The following is a 19194-nucleotide window of genomic DNA, read 5'->3' as shown; positions in this document are numbered from 1 at the left end:
TGGTTTGAGATATGCGATAGTTATCCTGGGTAAATAAGACGTATTCTTTTGAATTAAATTATCTTGATCTAGGAGCAATATTTATAACATAAAGCCATTTTATGAACAGCCAGGTGTTGCCATCTTTTATCTGGTCTTTGATGGATTCTAAATCTAAATTTAAATACCTGAAAGAAATACAAGCTGCTTTTGGAATAAAATGTACAGGTAAAGAAGCTGATTGTTTCATGATATAGGGATTTTCGATAATGGGGCTTTGGTTCTTCTAAATTATTTTTTAGCTGACTTTTTTAGCTGTTTGCAGCATGTCTAAGTTGCGTCACCATATCAATCTCTCTTACATTCTTACACATACATTGATGGTGCTTATTAACAAACGTTTACATCTTTGCCATGTCATGGGGAACATGTTAGCATGTGAGAAGCATGAAATGAAATATGTGGCATTCATCTAATCTGTGTCAAAACAATTAAACTAAAGATATTTCAGTCACATGACATGATCTTGACCAGCAGATGGAGTTTGACATTTTAATTGTTCAATTAGAAAAATCTGAGCAGGTTATTGACTTCTGAATTTTGCTGAAAGGCTTAGGTTTACGCATTTTTATTTGGAAACCTCAAAATATGGCATCAATCCTAAATATGGCTAAAAATTCCGTTGTTTTTCTGTTGTTTAGAATTTGTTTTAGAAGTACAGGAATATTTTCAAATGTATGATGAATAATTTACAAAAAATATTTATTTTTTTGTATCACAAAACTGCTTGTATGTGCATGCTTGTCTTTATATTTGTAGAGCTTGACATTCAGCAGTGTATTACTCCACAGTTATTTATCAATACAATTTTTTCAAAGCCTTAGTTTGTCATTTTCAATATCGCTGTTGATCATCTAGACCTATTAGATAACAGGGTGTTTCCGTGTTGACAGTAAACTTGTCTTAGCAACAGGAGCTGTATTGTTTGTGTTTGTCTGATCTCCACTGACCTGGTTCTTCACATTGTTTTACCTTCTACAAGGAGGCCAAGGTGTATCATGTGTTCTCATGTCTGCTTTACACTTTCAAAACAGTCCTTTAGATAATTCATTTTGCATGTTATAAAAATGGGTTACTCTACACCCTGACCTCAGAGCTTTGAATTACTTTATAATAGTGAACATAAAAGAGTTGATCATCTTTCTGAGATTGTTTGATAGCGACATGACATCAGCTTCATTTAATTTACCTGGGGTTTGAGCTTTTCATAAAGGGAACATAACCTAAAAAATGTCATTGCAAATTTCACTTTTTTAATGAACTTATTAACACACAATTTGTAAAAAAGTATAAACCAAACTGGGTTTGCACCTGAAGCTGACAATATAGAGAAGATCATAAAGTGAGTGAGTACACTAAATAGGGGAAACTGTCCTATATTTCATATCAGCTATAAGGAAATAACCATTTATTGTGTTTGCCAAAAGGTTATTTGCAGATAAAGTCATGTTATCCAACATAGTATTCTTTTTGACCCCATACTTCCTGAACAAATGATTGGAAAATGTCTAAATGTCTAGTAAAAGGAATCCAAGAACATTTATTTGGGATTTGATAGGCCATTGTTTTCTTATAAAAAACTGTCAACATCAATAACAAATACAGAGCACAAATCGATTCCTCTATTTGTGAGGTGAATTTTTCTTTAGTGTATATATTTTAATATATGGAAAAAAAACAGGAGACGCTTTTGTGTCCTTAGTTAAGCAAATGAATCACATTTTGAAATATCTACTATAAAAAAAGGCCATGCACACCTACATAATGCAACTGCTCTGCCCCCCTGGAGCACTTTTGTTTGCACTAGAATGCCACTATCGGGTTGTTGTTGTTGTTGTTCTGGGTTCATTACATTTGCCATGATCAAAAGTATTATTAACAATAGATTACATGCCTACTTTTGGGTAAAAGAGGAAGCTGGCAACCCATAAAGAAGTATTATCTGACTGCAGTTTCTGACATATCTAGGGAGTTTTATTGTCTTTTAGCTCAATGTTTTCGTTCTTCAAGTTGGTTTAATTCAGCGAAATTTAAGAGATGTTTGCCACATGCTCAGCTCCTAACAGAACACAGACACAGTTAGAAAAGAGCAAATATTGATGGCCGAATGCCCGAACAATATAGTCGCTGTTTTTGTTGCTGCTGTGTACATTCCTCCTGATGCCAATTAAAACAATGCACCATAGGAACTCACTGCTGCTTTTGTTTTCTTGTGTAACATAAAATGACTAAAACTGCTATTTGCTGTTGAAAGCTTGTGATGAAAATAAATTAAAGTGGACCTATCATGCTATATTTGAATAATATAGTGTAGGACCATACCTATATAAGGCATATTTATACTTTTTTTTTTTCAAAATACCAAACAGATCATGCATTTTAGCCATGCCTCATTTTGCTCAATTTGACATTTTTTAGCTCTGTTTTTGCAAGGGCAGATTCTTTGAGAACAGCACCATCTACTGGCCTGGCATATGTACTACAGCGTCTCCAGCGCTTTCGAACGGCAATGGCCGTGGCTGTCTCCTCCTGATTGGTGGAGTTGGCCGTAGCGCCACTGTCCTGACGTCAGGACAGTGTTCAAATCTGGATCAGTTTTTATCAGATCCGTTGCAGCCCCTTTTTTTAGAGATTTGGGTATGGAGGAAAATAGAGAGGGTTGTGTTTTCTGACACTTGGTGAGTTCCCTGGAACACCGGGGACACATATTCATGTATAAAAGACGTACAAAAGTGCATTTTGCATGATAGGTCCCCTTTAACATTGAACCTTAAATATTTGTCTATCAGACGGCCAGAAACACACCTCCAAATGCAAGCTAATATGGCTGGCTTCTGAATGTGTGTGTGTAAGCTTAGAACTTTGCAAATATTAACTTAAAAAGTAAAGAAACCACAATATTTAGTAGCAATTCAGATCAGATTTTAATAATCTCCTTCTGCAGCCACAAAAGGCTACATACAAGTGTAATACCTTTTCAATAATCAACCCTGTTGCTGAATTTTTCAACATAAACACAGCAGTATCCCCAACATATATGAAACTCATTTTGGTTTATTAAAAAGATCTTATATCTATGCTGTACCTCAGTTATGTGTGTTGTGTTGTTGTAACTTAAAATCAGTTGCTTTCTAGAGCAGGGGTGTCCAAACTACGGCCTGGGGGCAATTTTGAATCGGCCCTCACTCAGCAAATTAAAAAGTATAATGACTTATATTGTACTTCTTAAATATATATGTTCAAATATATTACACAGTATTCATGTGTTAATAGGCCCAATTTTCAAATAAATTCAGTCAATTAAAGTTGAAAACATGTTCTAACAAATCTAAGTTGATAAGAAAAAAGCCCAATAACTGTACATAACAACCTTGAAATATACCCTTCATATTTCCTCTCATTATAAGCAATCTGAAGCTTCTGTTTTAAGGAGTGAGCTGCCAACAAAATAAATGAAACCCTCTGGAGAGCTGTGAGCTTTTTTTCTTAAAGCATTTTCAAGTATCAAGAATAATTTACCTACATTGGATTGACTTTTCCAATTTATAACTTAACTTATGAGGCAAAATACCTCTAGTGAGTGGCCCAGCCCTTCGTATATATTTCTGTATGTGGCCCTCGGTGAAAAAGGTTTGGACACCCCTGCTCTAGAGAATTGATGAGTTGGACAACCTTATAGGTGAGGTGGTTGCCCAATCACAATAGACCCAAACATCATACTCATCAGATGACCTCACAACATGTGTTTTTTTTCCAGCATCATTACAATATAATGCCAAAGCATCTGTTATATATAAGATTACGTGACTTTAGGATACCATTTGTTAAAGCTTTAATACCAGAATGTAAATCACAGTTGCTAGTGTTTTTGAATTTAGTGAACATGTGGCATACATTTGTATTACTACTTATTACTAATTACTACCTATGGAACTAAATGTTAAATTAAATATCTAAATGTGCTGTATGTGTCCTTTTGTGATCTACACTTTATAAAGTATTCTATTTCACCTGGCTGGTTATATTGACTTTCAAATGAATACCCCCTCGGCTCATTATGATTCATGTATGTGCTATTAGTTCAAATTCGAATTTTATTTAGTCAGTTTCATACACAATGGTAAAAGTGAATTAAGAAGAGCAAAGTAAGGGCAATTGTTTGTACAATTGTGTCAACGTTCACAGTTTGAATAAAATCCACCACACAATGCCATCTTCTTTGATTATTTGATTTATTTTCTTGTCATTTTACAGGTACATGAGTGTTAAGTTGATTTCTCCAAATCGTATCAAGATTGAATTACAGCAAGCAAAAGGTAAGCAGTTGCAGAATGAAGACACTCACATTACATTGGTCGAAATCCGATGTGACGGATATAAAAATGTGCTCAACAGATTGAAATGAGGGCTACAAGGCACCACACAGACATACTTCTTCTAGCAGACGTTAACCTTGTCAGTAGGGAGAGAGTTGGTAAGAAAGAATGTGCACTAGGCCAGTGGTTCAGTAGGATAAAGCATGAAAACGCTGAAAGTGTTATAGTGGTTACTGTCGTCGTAGAGGGAACATCCTCTGGGCAGTTTGACAGCCACCTCGTCCCCAGCCTCCAGGTGAAGGGCCAGAACTACAGAGGCACTGTCCTCTTGGTCTCTTGTATTTATTTCTTTGGATCCTGCAACTACATGGCCGTTAACCTGCAGAATGGCACAGGCAGCCAAGCTGTTGCCAGGAGCCCCGGCGTCACTATAGACGGTGAGGGCGAGGCTGTAGACACCGGAGCGAGGAACAGTGAAGATACCGCTCGTCGTATTGTAGCCATCACCCAGATTGATGAAGACGTGTTTGTAAGGGACGATTGTGTCGATTGAGAACTCGCCAAACCAAATATAGTGATCGTTATCAAGCAGAGCAACAGAGACGGCAACGCGGCCGGCTGGAAATGCAAAGGAGAATTGAAAGTTAGAAAAAGTAAATCATTGAGTTTTCTGTATCATGAAGAAAAGTCTTAAGTGTGTGTGACCCACCTTCAATAAACTTGAGACTTTGCACTGTTTGTACGTATTCCTGCTCCAACTCACTCAGCTTTTCATCAAAGTGCGTCTTCAGCCTGTTTACCTCTTTCAGCATCACACAGCAGTTGCATGATCCTTTGTCGATGGAACACACTGAAGACAAACACACAACAATACACTTGCAGATAAACATACGTTATGCAGACACCTGGTTATGCACCCACAGTTTAACACCATTACCTTCGTTGGGGTTCTCAGGCCCTGCTTCTGAATTTGAGGTATCCCAGTTAAAGGAAGGATCAGCAAAGGATGCTTGAAGCAGACACAGCAGTAAGATAGCTGGAGGGAGAAAGCATATGCATGCAGTAATAAACCCAGACGTTCTTTAGGTTATATATATGAACCTTAACTTCCTCTAAACATGTCTTACCTCTCATGTTGACAGCTTTAGAAGGATGGAAGATGTGATAGACTGATCAGTAGAGGAGGTATCATGGATATATATTTTTTATCAGAGCCCCTCCCTGGTTGTAAGTTTCATTCCTCCTCTTCTGTCAGCGCTCCTCCTTTTTTTATGCTTGTGTTTTTTTAATCGTCTGCCCTATTTGTCTTATATCGTCACCACTATCATTTTCTAAAATCAAACACCCTGCAGGGTTTTGTGTGGATGGTCACAGGTATCACCTGTCATCTGAAAAGAGGAGTTTGTATTACCTCTTTGACATTGCTGCATAATATTTCACTTTATTTGTTTAAATGCTGTGTTTTTTAATGTAACATGTTGAAAGACAGAAGTTAGCCACAAGGTCTGAGGCAGCTGCACAGTCACACACACACACACACACGCACGCACACACACACACACACACACACACACACACACACACACACACACACACACACACACACACACACACACACACACCATGTATACATCACTTCAGGGGACATTACATTGACTTACATGCATTTCCTGGAGCCCTATCCTAACCTTAACCATAACCAACACATGCCTACTAACCCTTAACATTACCCTTACCCTAACCTATTCTTCACCCTAAAATTAATGATTCCCCTCACGGGGACCTCCATTATGTCCCCATAAGGGAGGCGAGTCCCCACACGTGACTGTGTAAACAGATTTAGGTCCCCACAAGTATAGTAATGCTAGGCCACACACACACACACACACACACACACACACACACACACACACACACACACACACACACACACATACACACACACACACACACACACACACACACACACACACACACACACACACACACACACACACACACACACACACACACACACACACACACACACACACACACACACACACACACACACACACACCTTGACTCAAACTTAAGCCCCCTTTCCAAGCCCAAAGGAACCTTCTTAGGACATTCTGCCACGAACACCATCACCTTATTTTAATGTATAATTTTACTAATAAAACTGTATTAGGTTAGTTGAAAGCAATAATATTAAGTTCAACCTAATATTTGCTATTTAAACTTAATATTATTGCTTTCAACTAACCTAAAAACAGTGATGTGAAATCTGTTGACATAATACATTTAGCGTTTCAGATTTTTTCAGTGTACGAATTGTATGTTGTATTGATTATGGTGAGTGTTTTTTATGTTTGCCAGTGCCAAAGACAGATTATATGTACATTTAATGGACAACAAAGGTATTCTGAATCTGCATCTGAATCTAGATATATTACTCTGTTAACCAATATGATTTGTTGAAGAAGGAGAAGAAGAAGAATGGCTTTTTTAAGTAATGTGTGCACTCATGCGCATGATGATTGTTTTTGGGCACCAGATCATGTTGATGTTTTGTATAATGAAAACAGTATTTTCAGTATGACTGTGAAAAATAAACATTTATAGATGTGTTTCAGTTCACATCTGATTTCCTGCTGACATTGGCACTGGATGTATTGCAGATATGGTGTTTGTCGAGAACAATGTACATAATATGAGACCTTAGAAAAAGTTATAATATATTTGATTAAAGTTGGACTATAGTCTTCAAATAGAGATTTTAAAAATATGTATTGTACTGTAGTCATACATGTATTGAGTTTCGGTGAGTAAGGGTAAATACAATTGTTTCTTAAGGGCTCCAAACGAATGTTTCAAAATGTATTTGAGAAATATCTTAATCCTAAAAGCAATCTATGTGTTATAGTTTTAATACGCAGAACAAAGTCAAATAAATTATTTAACCATCATTGTTTACAACAACAACATGCAGACATACATTTTGAATCTTTATTTATCGATAACGTATTTAGTGGTGTTTGAAACAAAGTGACCCACAATGCCAACATGTCTGTTCAAAAGTCTGGTTTATTTCAGTGGTAAGTTTCAGGTACAACATTTTTTGAATTCACATTTCTATCACATTTCACTTAAAATCATCTCAGTAGCTTTAAAGATCATCAACGAAATAAAAAGAAAAAGAAGTTGATTAAAAACTTGGCTTCCCTCAAAGGGAAATTATGAAAGCATCGGCAGGATTGGTGATAGTAAAAATATCAGAAAAAGATTAGAGCCTTCAAGTCGGGCATTTATCTAACAGACTCAAAAACAGTTAAAGTAAGTGCAAAGCCTTAAACGTTAGAATTAGCCTATGAGTCGGTGGTATGCAGCAGGAAGCCAGTGAAAGTGTTAAAGTGGCTTAAGTTATCACAGATGACACATCCTGCAGGCAGGAGGACCCCCACCTGGTCCCCAGCCTTCAGTCCCACAGCCACCACCACCGTGGAACTGTCTTCAGGGTCATCGCCTTTATGTTCGGGTAAAACAGCCACTGCATGGCCGTTGACTATCAGGTTAGCACAGGCGGCAATGGGGTTAATAACAGAATCAATGTCGCTGTAGACGGTGACCGCGAGGCTGTAGACACCAGAGCGAGGAGCGGTGAAGATACCGGTGTCCGTACTGTAGCTATCACCCAGATTGATGAAGACGTCTTTGAAAGGGATGAGTCTGTCGTCAGTGAAGGGGCCAAAGCAGACCATTCTAGCGTTGCTGTTGAGAGCGACAGAGAAGGCACTGCGGCTGTCTGAAAAAGCAGAGAAGAATAGAAAATCAGGTTGGAAGAATAAAGTCAAGGAGTTTTGTTCTTCAAAGCAACATTGACTCACTAACCAAGTTGATAAGTAACATTAAAACAATTCTGTTTTGTATTTCACATATTGCATTTTCCACAATGTTATGTTCAATAAGAAAATGAGGCATTTAACTATTTGAAAATGTGTTAAATTGATTTCCCGAACAGAAATCTTAACATTTGATATGGCTAGGTTCAAAATTCAGGGTCAAATGTTTTTAAATAAGCAACTTTGAATATCTGTTTGTATCACTCCATAAATAACAAAAAACTGTCCACAGCCATAAAACATATGGGACATGTATTTTTTATATAAATCTGGCATGAATGAATGAACAAACCTTAAAAACCTTCAGAATACAAATGGAAGGTTTTGGTGTACCAGTGCATAAAAAAACTTGTGTGTCTTTGATTTAAGATATTTTGATGACGTTATGAATTGACTCCTGGTTTGGTTGCGGGATCTGCTCACCTGTGAAATTGTTGAGGGCCATCTTTGATTCTGTCAGGACGTGGTGCATTCCTTCATAGCTTAAGTTAAAGTACTCTTCCATCCTGTTCAATTGCTTCTGCATCACACAGCAGCCACACGATTGCTGATCCAAATAACACGCTGTGCATGCATACATTCACAAACAAAAAAGCACACATATTAAGACAAAGGTTGCAGGTGCATGTATGTGTAGATACATTGACTATGTATTGACGGATGAAATAAACATATTTTCCTAAAACTCTCTCACGATTGGATGCTGTTTCAGAAGTAGAGAGAGGATCCACCCAGCCAAATTCGTCCATACCAAAAGCTGCATGCAGCATACAAAGCAACATAATAGCTGGGGGAAAGAGCAAAGGCACACAAATAAAACGCAGAAAATGGTTTGCATTATAGTTTCTCGGAAAAATGACCTTACTCTGGACTACTGTTTCCGTGCCTTTAAGCTTTAAAAATAGACCATTCTCTCCTACATTACATTGTACATGTGTCCCCAGAATTGTGTTACTTCTTCGTTGTTAAATACCACATTGAAAAAGCCATCTTCATTTAGGATATTTCTAACCTGCTCTTCTTCCATTATGTCTGACCTTTCAGTTGAAAAGTCATTCTGGATTCCATATTGTCTGTGAAGCTAGAAACCCTTACCATCCTAAATATTATGCCACTGTAGTTGAAACTTGTATTAAGTCTCACCTCTCATGTTGATGCTGGAGAAGGATGATGGCTTCAGATGGATTGAAAGTGCGTAGACTGATCCTGAGACAAAAGACTTAGATATTTATATTTTTCTGAGAGTCCCGCCCTTGTCACCTCTCATTTTTATTCCTCCTCTTTTGGCATCGCTCGTCCTTGTTTTTATTGTTGCCCTATTTGCCTTTATGACTTTCATAAAGCTGTATTTTTTCATCGCTAGGGGCTCTCATTTTGTAGAAATCACACACACGCAGACACACACCCTAAAGGGCTTTGTTGGTAAGGCCAACCAGGTATAATGTATCGCCTGAGAGAAGGTGTGTCCGTTTCAAAGGAAGTGACGAACAAGAGAAAAGCCATTTAAAGTTAGTCTTGCAGTAAACACAGGAGCCACTGGCTTAAAAATACCATTCAGCTTGGAGGCCATTTAGGGTTGTAGTGATGTTAATTTAGTAGCCAGGTTTTGACAAGGAAAAATAATGTGTTGGGGTAAAAAGCTGATATCTTCCCACCATAAGTCCAACAATGTCATATGAGTTCAATGCTACATCAATGGAGTACTCTTTCGACTTTCCAGTGTCCCATTGTGGTGATTAAAACAAAATACCACATAAGGCTGCAGTTTTGTTGAGAATCCTGATTTATTTTGTTCACATTAAAAAGGTAAATCATACATTTCCGTCACATAAAATCAGTAAATGACACAGTTTAATTCACAAGAACCAAGTTACTCAGACTGTATGACATTAGTTAGTTGTTATGGGAAATAGGTTAAAAGATATACAACATTTTGAACTGTTATTTAGAAATGGCTTCAGAAATGTGGATTTAAATAATTGCATCTGTCAAAAGATAATATAGGGTCTAAAGGTTTTTGAAGTAAAGATGAGGACATTGTGTTGAGATGGATTAAAGATAGCAATAGAGAAGATAGATTCAAGACTACAAAGCACACTTCTCACCACATAAAGATTTCATGTATCAGACTCAAACCTCATCAGGAGGTCAAGAGTTGGTACAAATCCCAGGGCAGCTACATTTCCCTAACTTAATCAGTAGCATATAGCAAGAAACCAGTGAAAGTGTTGTAGTGGCTGTTGTCATCGCAGAGGAAACATCCAATGGGCAGGTTGACAGCCACCTTGTCCCCAGCATTCAGGTGGAGGGCCATAACTATAGTGGCACTGTCCTCTTGGTCTTGCATATTTCTGTCTTTGGATCCTGCCACCACCTGGCCGTTAACCTGCAGACTGGCACAGGCGGCCAAGGTGTTGCCAGGAGCCCCGGCGTCACTGTAGACGGTGAGGGCCAGGCTGTAGACACCAGAGCGAGGAACAGTGAAGATACCAGTCTCTGTCCTGTAGCTATCACCCAGATTGATGGATACGTGTTTGTAAGGGATGAGTTTGTCGTCAGGGAAGGGGCCAAAGCAGTTGAAGTTGTTTTCATTGAATAGAGACACAGAGAAGGCACTGCGGCTGGCTGGAGATGCAGAGGGGGGGAGAGAAAAACATGAAGTTATACTGGGAAAAGCCACTGATTTATTACCTTCACTCTCCTCTTGAGTATCTCATACACTTGGCTCACCTCTGATATTGTTGAGAATGTTCTTTGTTTTTGTCAGTTCCTGCTCCAGCTCAGTGAGACTTGTGTTGAAGAACATCTTCATCCTTTGTATCTGCTGCTGCATCAGACAGCAACCACACGACCCCTGGTCAGTAAGGCATGCTGAACACACAGAAGTTCAGTAGGTTGAAGATGAAAGGGTCTGCCGACTCAATAACTATATCCCATGACTTATTATCATTTAATTTTTTCTTTCACCATTTTCCGTTTTGGAATCAACCACCTCAACAACCTCCAGGCATCAACCTCCAGGCATACATATTGGCCTGAATTAAGGCAGCTTCCAATAGACATAGCAAAACAGCAGCTGGGAGAAGAGCAAGTTATTAACCAATAACCCAGAAAGAATCCTATCATTGAAAGTAAAACATTTGACAACTTTTCTAATTATATCCAGTCTCACCTCGCATGGTGATGCTGGCAGTTGACGATGGATTCAAGAGGGCAGACTGTGATTGACTCATGCAGGGTCTCCCTTATATATGTATGTTTCCCATCAATTCTCTTCTATAGCTCCTCCCAGTTCACCCTATAACCATTATTTTTTGCCTTATGCCTGTATATGTATACACCTGTATACCTTAACTCCTTTATGTTTGTGTGGAGGCAGCACAGACCCACACACACAAACACACACACAGACACCGTCCAGGTTTTTGTGTTGTTGATGTAGGTCAGGTATTATCTGTCCTCTGAGGCTAGCTGTCTATGTGGTTCAGCGTTCCTATCAACACGCAAAGATGTATGCATGGATTTCCTCTCTTTCCAATTATATATTGTGCATTAAAATGAAGTGACCTGAAGTGTCTGAATGTAACTAAGTACATTTACTCATGTACTGTACTTAAGTACTAATTTGAGCTACTTTTAATTTGACTCAAATCTGTTCTGTCATGTCACTTACTTTCTACTTCTACTTTCTACTTCCCTACATTTTTCTTACAGATCTAATTACTTCTTACTTTTTCCAGAAGCCATGTCCTCACTCATTATTACTTTCTCTAATTTGTCCTACTTTTTCAATCAGGGCAAGACACAACAAGCTGTGGCCACACGTGTAACACGAGAGCTTTATTGTCTTCCTGTGAATAGTGTTGAATTTCCTGACTAGCACAAAACCAGGCTATGCTTGTGAGTGTTACAGTAGGTCAAGAGAAGAAGACACACAAAAAAGTGTCCTCCCTCAGAGCAACAAGTGAGGGGGTGATTATTTAAGTCAAAATGAATATTTGATTGAATGTAGGATGGTTACTTTAGTCGTTGTTATAGCTTTCATTTATTTTCTTGTGTTTTTTGTTCTTTCTCTTTGTACATTTAATCAGTGCAAACTATTGTGGCATTTGCATATGCTCATACTTTACTTTTCATAGCTAAATTATAGCATATTGTCATTGTGTATCCACTTCTTTAAGTTGTAGCGTAAAACCTTGGTTATATTAATAATAATAATAATACATTACATTTATATAGCGCTTTTCCTGGAGCACTATGGAAAACTTATGAAAGATATTTTTGATCATAAATTGTATCTTTGAGTGCAAATTATGACAGCAAATATAAACCTTTACTGTGTTACTTACTAGTATGCTTAAACAATCTGTACTAGCCTACTCAAACCAATACTGAGGGCTACTCAAACTTCGTAAGTTAACCTATCCTCAAAGTAACATGTTTTAATAAGGACGTATCGATGAAATGTGTGTTTTCTGCTCTTTTATTCACTTACAAATCAATCTCATCAATTAAGCTTTTGTGTAAAAAGAATATGAAAACCAGACATTCCTGAAACATTTTTGTTTCTATACTTATGACATAACCTTATTACAATTTGCCAACCAGACAAGCAGGTTATATCAAAAGCCGACAGCACATTTTTCATATACAACTCAATCCAATTGGCAAACAGTCAGTGTAGCTCCCACTCCGGTCCAGAACCTGAACCCTGGGTGCAGCGGGCCTGTGAACTGGCTCTGGTGTTGGTGGATGATCTCAGCCTGGTTGTGGGAGATGCGGTAGAAGGCCAGAACCCCTGCATGCTGGTCCAGATAGACGCCAACCCGCCGGGCCTTAGGAGAGCCCAGCAGTTTTTCCTGACCATTGTGCCAGAAAGAGAAGCCAGTCCCGGACCAGTACAAGCTCCAAGACAGAGCGTTGTGGCCCAAACGGCTGCTGTCATCAGAAGACCTACGATCCATCTCCTTGTATGCCACGCCTATGGTCATCTTTATGGTGGGACAGAAAAAAAAACTAGATAAGAAAATGAAGCTCCCTTGCACTAGTTCATAAATTGCACGCATTTCCCTGAGCTGGTTTTCAGATGAGAGCTGAGATTTAACTTTTGTGATTTTGAGTTTTCGGAACGTGGTTGATTTAGTGAATATTAAGGAAAACCTTCCCATTGATTACCTGCATCAGGGCATATCATTTTATTATTTGTACACAATTCCCTATTGGAAAGATAAATGTTCATTATCAAAAAATATATCTTTTAAAACTATTATTAAGAAAATACTTTTTTTAGTGAACCATCACAACACAGTACAAAATGCAACTGAGGCAGGTTGAACAATATTTTTTTTTGCAGCTATCAAGTAGTTTATCTAGTAATGGAAAACATTTTAAAATGATGAAAAGTTAAGGGATCTCTAAATGTGTCTCAATTCATCCTAAGGGGAAGATTATTTTGCAATTTGAATGAAAATTAATCACATGGTTGTTTACGCTGATTATCCATGTATGCAATGTCTATGATATGAAGTCATCCAAGATTATTTTGACTTATATATTGACCTCAGATTTAAAGTTGTAATGTCTAAGGATTCACCTTCTTGCCAGTCCACTCCACCTCCCAGTAGAAAGGGCTCCCTGCCAGAGCCTCTCTGCAGAGAACCTGCCTCCAGAAGAGGAAGCGCTCAGGATGCTCCGGTAGGTTCAGGTTCTCAGCACGCATCGTGGCCTTATGACCTCCATCGGACAGCTGCACGTGGCGATAAACGGTGTTGGCGTCCATGGTGGGCTCGAAGCAAACTGAAGGGAGAGGACGCATTTTAGTGAAGACTCTGGATCTCCCCAAAGACTATTAGACTGTGTTGTTTATTTTTATTTAGCTTTATATTAAAGTGTATGATGGACTCACATTTCAGTAATTCTTCTCTTGTCTTTGGTTCTGGGTTAACAAGTCCAACGGTTGTTACAAGAGGTGCTACAAGGTAACAAATATTTATATTAAAACAGTGAAATTATATACACGTTTTACTTCTACAAAAAGAAGTAGTTGATACAGGATTCTCCAAATACTTTTGTATTTACCCTGAGGTTGGGGAGCAGGGAAGGGGGGAGGTGGGGCTGAAGCTTCATGGAGGAAAGGAAACACAGGAACCGGTAAACTGAATGAAATCTCAATTCCATAATATAAAATCTCTGAAATATTTTCATGTACTCTAGCCCCAGTATTACTTATTCTTACCTTCAGCACATGCAGGACGTTTTAATGAATCCTCATGCCGGCCTAGGGAAACAGAAATTACAGATAAAGCATTATAACTTGGGTTATGTCTAACAGACATATTTAAACACCACAGACATATAGTATAAAATGCTTCTGCAGTAACTTACACCGAGGTCGTGGAGGTGGCAAAGGAGCAGGGTCTGTCATCATCTCATACACTAAAGGGAAAAGGAGATGAGTTGTAAAAAACATATTTAAAAGGTTTCCTTATTTCAGTTTATGAATAAATAAGAAATAAAGGGAAACCATGGGATGAACTTTTTAACATTCACTTTAATTCTTGGGCTTAGGCGAAGGTAAAGTATTTCCATGTCATACTGTAAGTCCAAGTGAAGTCAAAGGTAATTTTGACAAAGTCCAAAGCCTTTTGCTCAATAAACTCTGTATAATGTCCAGCAAATCAATTATTTTTCAGATTTCAGCAAATCATGTCTTAAGTGATAACAACTGTGACTAGAGTCCAACTCTGGTTCAAGTCATGTGCATCGAGTCCACACCTGTAGTTTCTGAGTAAACCAGTCAAAACAAACTTTTGTTTATCATTACATTACATTACATTACATGTCACTTGTTAGACGCTTTTATCCAAAGCGACTTACATACTCAATATGTGGGCAATCCCCACAGGAGCAATTTGGGGTGAAGTGTCTTGCCCAGGGACACAACGACATGCTGACTGCAGTGGGGTTTGAACCTGTGCTCCCCTGATCCGAACACCAACGCTCTAATCCACTGCGCCACAGCCTCCGCAAGCCTATCATGATTGTGTTCTGGGCTTTTATCACACTGGTTGATTTTAAGTTACTGTACCTGTAGTTTGTGTGGTTGCCTGGCCACTGCTAGCTGCTGCTGCTGCTCCTGCTGCTGCTGCTGAGGCATCATTGGATGTTGAAGCCACTGCATCAGGATTCACTACAAAAAAAAGGAAGGTTTTGAATGTCTGAAATTGAGAAGAATGGCAAGAAAGAGAGAAGAGAAATAAAATACTGACCTAATGTGATGACCTTGGCCAGACTGGCTTTGCAGAGTTCCTGTATTGACTCCTGTAGTTCTTTCATGGTAGAGCGAACAGAGGCTATCACCGCTTCCTCCTGATTCAGTATCGACTCTCCTATTGCACCTGTCTGACCCAGCGGCTCCATGATGAAGAAATTCTTTAGAAAAAAACGACAAAACGTATAACAATAAGATATAGGATTTTCAATTTCATTAATGGTGAACCTTATTCTCTGTGCATCATGATAAAGTCAAGTGGTTTCGATTATTTCTAGTTCACACCCAACCACTAATTACCTTCAAGAAGCAGATGTCGTCCTGCATGTCCTTCAGCCTGCTCAGCTCCTCATTCTTCCAGCGCAGCGGTGCCACCTCCTGCTCCAGTCTGTGGATCTGTCCTTCGACCCGGCTACCTAAGGAGGTCTCATGGGTGCTGAGGACCTCACCGACCTGGATGCCTGTTTGATTCACAGTCTTGACAAGCTCCGAGAATAAATCTGTGCTCTCTTGATTTAGAGCCTGCACCAAGGCCTACAAAATTCCCAAAGAGGAGGAGAAGAGGGTACAAAGATTGTAAATGTGTTTGTTGTAACAATCAAAACATGAATGGGTTCAAAGGTTTCTCCTCAAAACTACATAACTTCTTACTTTGTGTTGGCGGGCAGCATGTGGGAGCTCTATAAGCCTCTTTTCCGTCTCCTGGATTCTCTTCCGTATTTCTACTTGCATCTGATTAAGCTCGGTCGGCACACACACACACACACACACACACACACACACACACACACACACACACACACACACACACACACACACACACACACACACACACACACACACACACACACACACACACACACACACCACACACACACACACACACACACACACACCACACACACACACACACACACACACACACACACACACACACACACACACACACACACACACACACACACACACACACACACACACACACACACACACACACACACACACACACACACACACACACACACACACACACACACACACACACACACACACACACACACACACACACACACACACACACACACACACACACACCACACACACCACACACACACACACACACACACACACACACACACACACACACACACACACACACACACACACACACACACACACACACACACACACACATTACTGAAAAGGCATTTCAGTTTAAATTCTTTTTTTAGCCTGGAGAATTGCGACTTTAATGCCATTTCAGAGGACAGACGTTGGTTGTTTGGTGGTCTTGGTCAAATTGAGAAATAAGTCCCCTTTGGGTGACTACGAGGACATAAAGGATGTACTTTATAGTAAAATGGTGAGTTGTAGTTGAGGAAGGGATCCTTTTCTGTCAAGATTACATTTGCCAAGCTTGGAATAAAAAGGCAGAATATTTTATTAAAGGTAGGGTAGGTAAGTTTGAGAAACCGCCTCGAGATACACTTTTTGTTATATTCCATGGAATGCTCTTAACATCCCGATAGCAATGAATATCTTAAATGCTTTGACAAAAAATCCATAACAAAATGTCATCTGTGGAAGCCGTAATACTGTAAAAAGTACGACCAATCATTTTAGCCGGCCCGGCTAAAATAACTGGATGGCCTACCTGCCTGTCAGCCTTCCATCTGTGCACAAACTTATCTCGTGCCCTCATTGGTCATGTGCGCGTTCGTGTGTGTTGGAGGAGGGGCTCTGTAAGGAAGTGGCAGATTTTCTCCGGTTGTGTATTTTCAAATTCTAGCGATCTCGAGCCGGTTTCTCAAACGTACCTACCCTACCTTTAAGGAGCGAGTGTTTAAATAACTTGTAATTGTGTAATGAAAGGAAATGTCCGACTACTGTAACTATATATGTTTTGTGTATTGTAAACCTATGGGTATGTGCCGTATGTGCACAACAAGAAAACAAGGACATTAAAGGTGGGGTAGGTAATTTTGGAGAAACCAGCTCGAGTGCGCTAGAATTTGAAAATACACAGCCGGAGAAAATCTGCCACTTCCTTACGGAGCCCCTCCTCCAACACACACGAACGCGCACATGACCAATGAGGGCACGAGATAAGTTTGTGCACAGATGGAAGGCTGACAGGCAGGTAGGCCATCCAGTTATTTTAGCCGGGCCGGCTAAAATGATTGGTCGTGCTTTTTACAGTATTACGGCTTCCACAGATGACATTTTTTTATGGATTTTTTGTCAAAGCACTTAAGATATTCATTGCTATGGGATGTTAAGAGCATTCCATGGAATATAACAAAAAGTGTATCTCGAGCCGGTTTCTCAAAATTTCCTACCCCACCTTTAATATAGAAATATAAACTTTTGCATGCAGGACAGTGACCTAGATTGAACTTTGTGGTGGGTCATTTGCAAAGCTGCAGTTTATCCTTAAGGAAGTGTAAGAACACATCCACAAAGGAATGCACAATAAAAACAACTCACAAGTACTTCAGGTTCATCTACATTTTGGAAATGCTACACTTATGACAACACAGTTATTATTTTACCTGCACTTTCTCTGACCAACATGAGATAAAACATAGAAAGGACAAAAGAGTATTTATAATATTCCCGTTTGATATTTGCCCTGTCCATTACATACCTGTCTCTCCCTCCTCTCTGCCTGTGGTTTGATCACACGATGTCCCTCATGTCCATGCTGGCAACAAACTTCACACACACACTCCTTGTCCTCGTGGCAAAACAGGTCCAGGGGTCGTTTGTGTTGAGGGCAGGGCCTGGGCTCCACTGTTGGAAGCTGAGGGTACATGCTGCCCGGACGCGGCCCTATTCCTGGTAGGACCTCCAGGTAGATAGGCATTGATGGCGGGGCAGAGGAGACAGCTTTGGAGGAGCTTTGTCTGAGGCTGTTTGTTCTCAGTTTCTCCATAGCCTCCACTAACACAGTGCTCTTAGCCAGCGAGGGTCGAGGGTTAAACACCTGCCTACACTGGGGGCAGCTGAACTCACCTTTGCGGTTTCCCTTGTCCCAGTGGCTCTGGATACATGCCAAGCAGTATGAATGTCCACAGGGTAGAGTGGCTGGGTCCTTCAGGGTATCCAGGCATACTGAGCAGACAAAGGTCTCCTCTTCAGACCAGGCTGAGGCCATGGTGCCGGGGGTGGAATGTAGAATAATTACCTGTATTTCTTGGAGATCAACCTGGACGTTAGACAACCACAAGGTCCCCTGTTTAAATAGGTGAATGAACTAGAAAAATATTCAACAGAACTAGAAATAATGCAAGTGCTTTAAGTTAAAGCAAAAACTCGCAGAGGGCAAAGCTGAAATGCCAGTTCGCATGAAACTATGCTGCTTAAGAGCAGAGGCAGCCTGGACTCAAGGTGGAGCTGGTAAAACAGGTCTGGTAAGGTGTTTATAATATTTATGTCATGGGGCCCATGGCTTCCTATAGTTTGTCAAATGATAAATGGTATCATATGGGCTAAATGCCAACTCACTGTCAATCACTCTGAAAAAATACTGTTAAAAATCTTGCATATAGGCCTAACGTTACGAAATTAAGCCAGATAGTGATGTCATCTGTGGAAGCTGTAGTACTGTAAAAAGCACGACCAATCATTTTAGCCGGCCCGGCTAAAATAACTGGATGGCCTACCTGCCTGTCAGCCTTCCATC

The 19194-nt window shown here is 39.6% G+C and overlaps 4 protein-coding genes across 4 annotated transcripts; all 4 read right to left on the bottom strand.

Moving 5' to 3' along the window:
- Window positions 1-4265: 4265 nt before the first annotated feature.
- On the bottom strand, window positions 4266-5508 carry LOC117470110 (caprin-2-like). The gene is made up of 4 exons (XM_034114665.1): window positions 5483-5508; window positions 5293-5391; window positions 5065-5205; window positions 4266-4973 (listed from the first exon to the last, which is right to left on the bottom strand). Exons 1-4 carry the CDS (start codon window positions 5487-5489, stop codon window positions 4531-4533), a joined length of 690 nt encoding a protein of 229 aa, XP_033970556.1. The 5' UTR covers window positions 5490-5508; the 3' UTR covers window positions 4266-4530.
- A 1920-nt stretch (window positions 5509-7428) lies between these two features.
- LOC117469930 (complement C1q-like protein 4) lies at window positions 7429-9408 on the bottom strand. Its single transcript, XM_034114407.1, has 4 exons — window positions 9383-9408; window positions 8934-9026; window positions 8663-8803; window positions 7429-8142 (listed from the first exon to the last, which is right to left on the bottom strand). The coding sequence occupies exons 1-4, from the start codon at window positions 9387-9389 to the stop codon at window positions 7706-7708; spliced, it is 678 nt and encodes a 225-aa protein (XP_033970298.1). The 5' UTR covers window positions 9390-9408; the 3' UTR covers window positions 7429-7705.
- A 1022-nt stretch (window positions 9409-10430) lies between these two features.
- LOC117469976 (complement C1q-like protein 4) lies at window positions 10431-11472 on the bottom strand. Its single transcript, XM_034114474.1, has 3 exons — window positions 11412-11472; window positions 10970-11110; window positions 10431-10864 (listed from the first exon to the last, which is right to left on the bottom strand). The coding sequence occupies exons 1-3, from the start codon at window positions 11470-11472 to the stop codon at window positions 10431-10433; spliced, it is 636 nt and encodes a 211-aa protein (XP_033970365.1).
- A 1232-nt stretch (window positions 11473-12704) lies between these two features.
- On the bottom strand, window positions 12705-18978 carry ftr86 (finTRIM family, member 86). The gene is made up of 11 exons (XM_034114408.1): window positions 18155-18978; window positions 16161-16254; window positions 15810-16043; window positions 15508-15670; window positions 15327-15428; window positions 14624-14674; window positions 14475-14516; window positions 14318-14359; window positions 14145-14210; window positions 13833-14035; window positions 12705-13230 (listed from the first exon to the last, which is right to left on the bottom strand). The coding sequence occupies exons 1-11, from the start codon at window positions 18664-18666 to the stop codon at window positions 12895-12897; spliced, it is 1845 nt and encodes a 614-aa protein (XP_033970299.1). The 5' UTR covers window positions 18667-18978; the 3' UTR covers window positions 12705-12894.
- Window positions 18979-19194: the final 216 nt, after the last annotated feature.

The sequence above is a fragment of the Trematomus bernacchii genome, unplaced genomic scaffold (assembly GCF_902827165.1).
Source record: "Trematomus bernacchii unplaced genomic scaffold, fTreBer1.1, whole genome shotgun sequence".
Classification (NCBI taxonomy): Eukaryota; Metazoa; Chordata; class Actinopteri; order Perciformes; family Nototheniidae; genus Trematomus; species Trematomus bernacchii.
The sequence above is the reverse complement of the archived record's forward strand: the minus strand, read 5'-3'. Positions and strand labels throughout refer to the sequence as shown.

What these genes read in the sequence shown, in the direction of transcription:
- LOC117470110 (XM_034114665.1), bottom strand. An exon ending in GCCTGAGAACCCCAACGAAG is followed by an intron (nt 5,206 to 5,292) that starts GTAATGGTGTTA and finishes GTTTGTCTTCAG; the next exon opens with TGTGTTCCATCGACAAAGGA. An exon ending in AAGTCTCAAGTTTATTGAAG is followed by an intron (nt 4,974 to 5,064) that starts GTGGGTCACACA and finishes TTGCATTTCCAG; the next exon opens with CCGGCCGCGTTGCCGTCTCT.
- LOC117469930 (XM_034114407.1), bottom strand. An exon ending in TTCTGAAACAGCATCCAATC is followed by an intron (nt 8,804 to 8,933) that starts GTGAGAGAGTTT and finishes ATGCATGCACAG; the next exon opens with CGTGTTATTTGGATCAGCAA. An exon ending in GGCCCTCAACAATTTCACAG is followed by an intron (nt 8,143 to 8,662) that starts GTGAGCAGATCC and finishes CTGCTTTTTCAG; the next exon opens with ACAGCCGCAGTGCCTTCTCT.
- LOC117469976 (XM_034114474.1), bottom strand. Translation starts at nt 11,472, where the DNA reads ATGAGTCAATCACAGTCTGCCCTCTTGAATCCATCGTCAACTGCCAGC. An exon ending in TGCCAGCATCACCATGCGAG is followed by an intron (nt 11,111 to 11,411) that starts GTGAGACTGGAT and finishes CTGTGTGTTCAG; the next exon opens with CATGCCTTACTGACCAGGGG. An exon ending in CATTCTCAACAATATCAGAG is followed by an intron (nt 10,865 to 10,969) that starts GTGAGCCAAGTG and finishes CTGCATCTCCAG; the next exon opens with CCAGCCGCAGTGCCTTCTCT.
- ftr86 (XM_034114408.1), bottom strand. Translation starts at nt 18,666, where the DNA reads ATGGCCTCAGCCTGGTCTGAAGAGGAGACCTTTGTCTGCTCAGTATGC. An exon ending in GCCACCTCCACGACCTCGGT is followed by an intron (nt 14,517 to 14,623) that starts GTAAGTTACTGC and finishes CTGTTTCCCTAG; the next exon opens with GCCGGCATGAGGATTCATTA. An exon ending in TGGAGTGGACTGGCAAGAAG is followed by an intron (nt 13,231 to 13,832) that starts GTGAATCCTTAG and finishes CCCACCATAAAG; the next exon opens with ATGACCATAGGCGTGGCATA.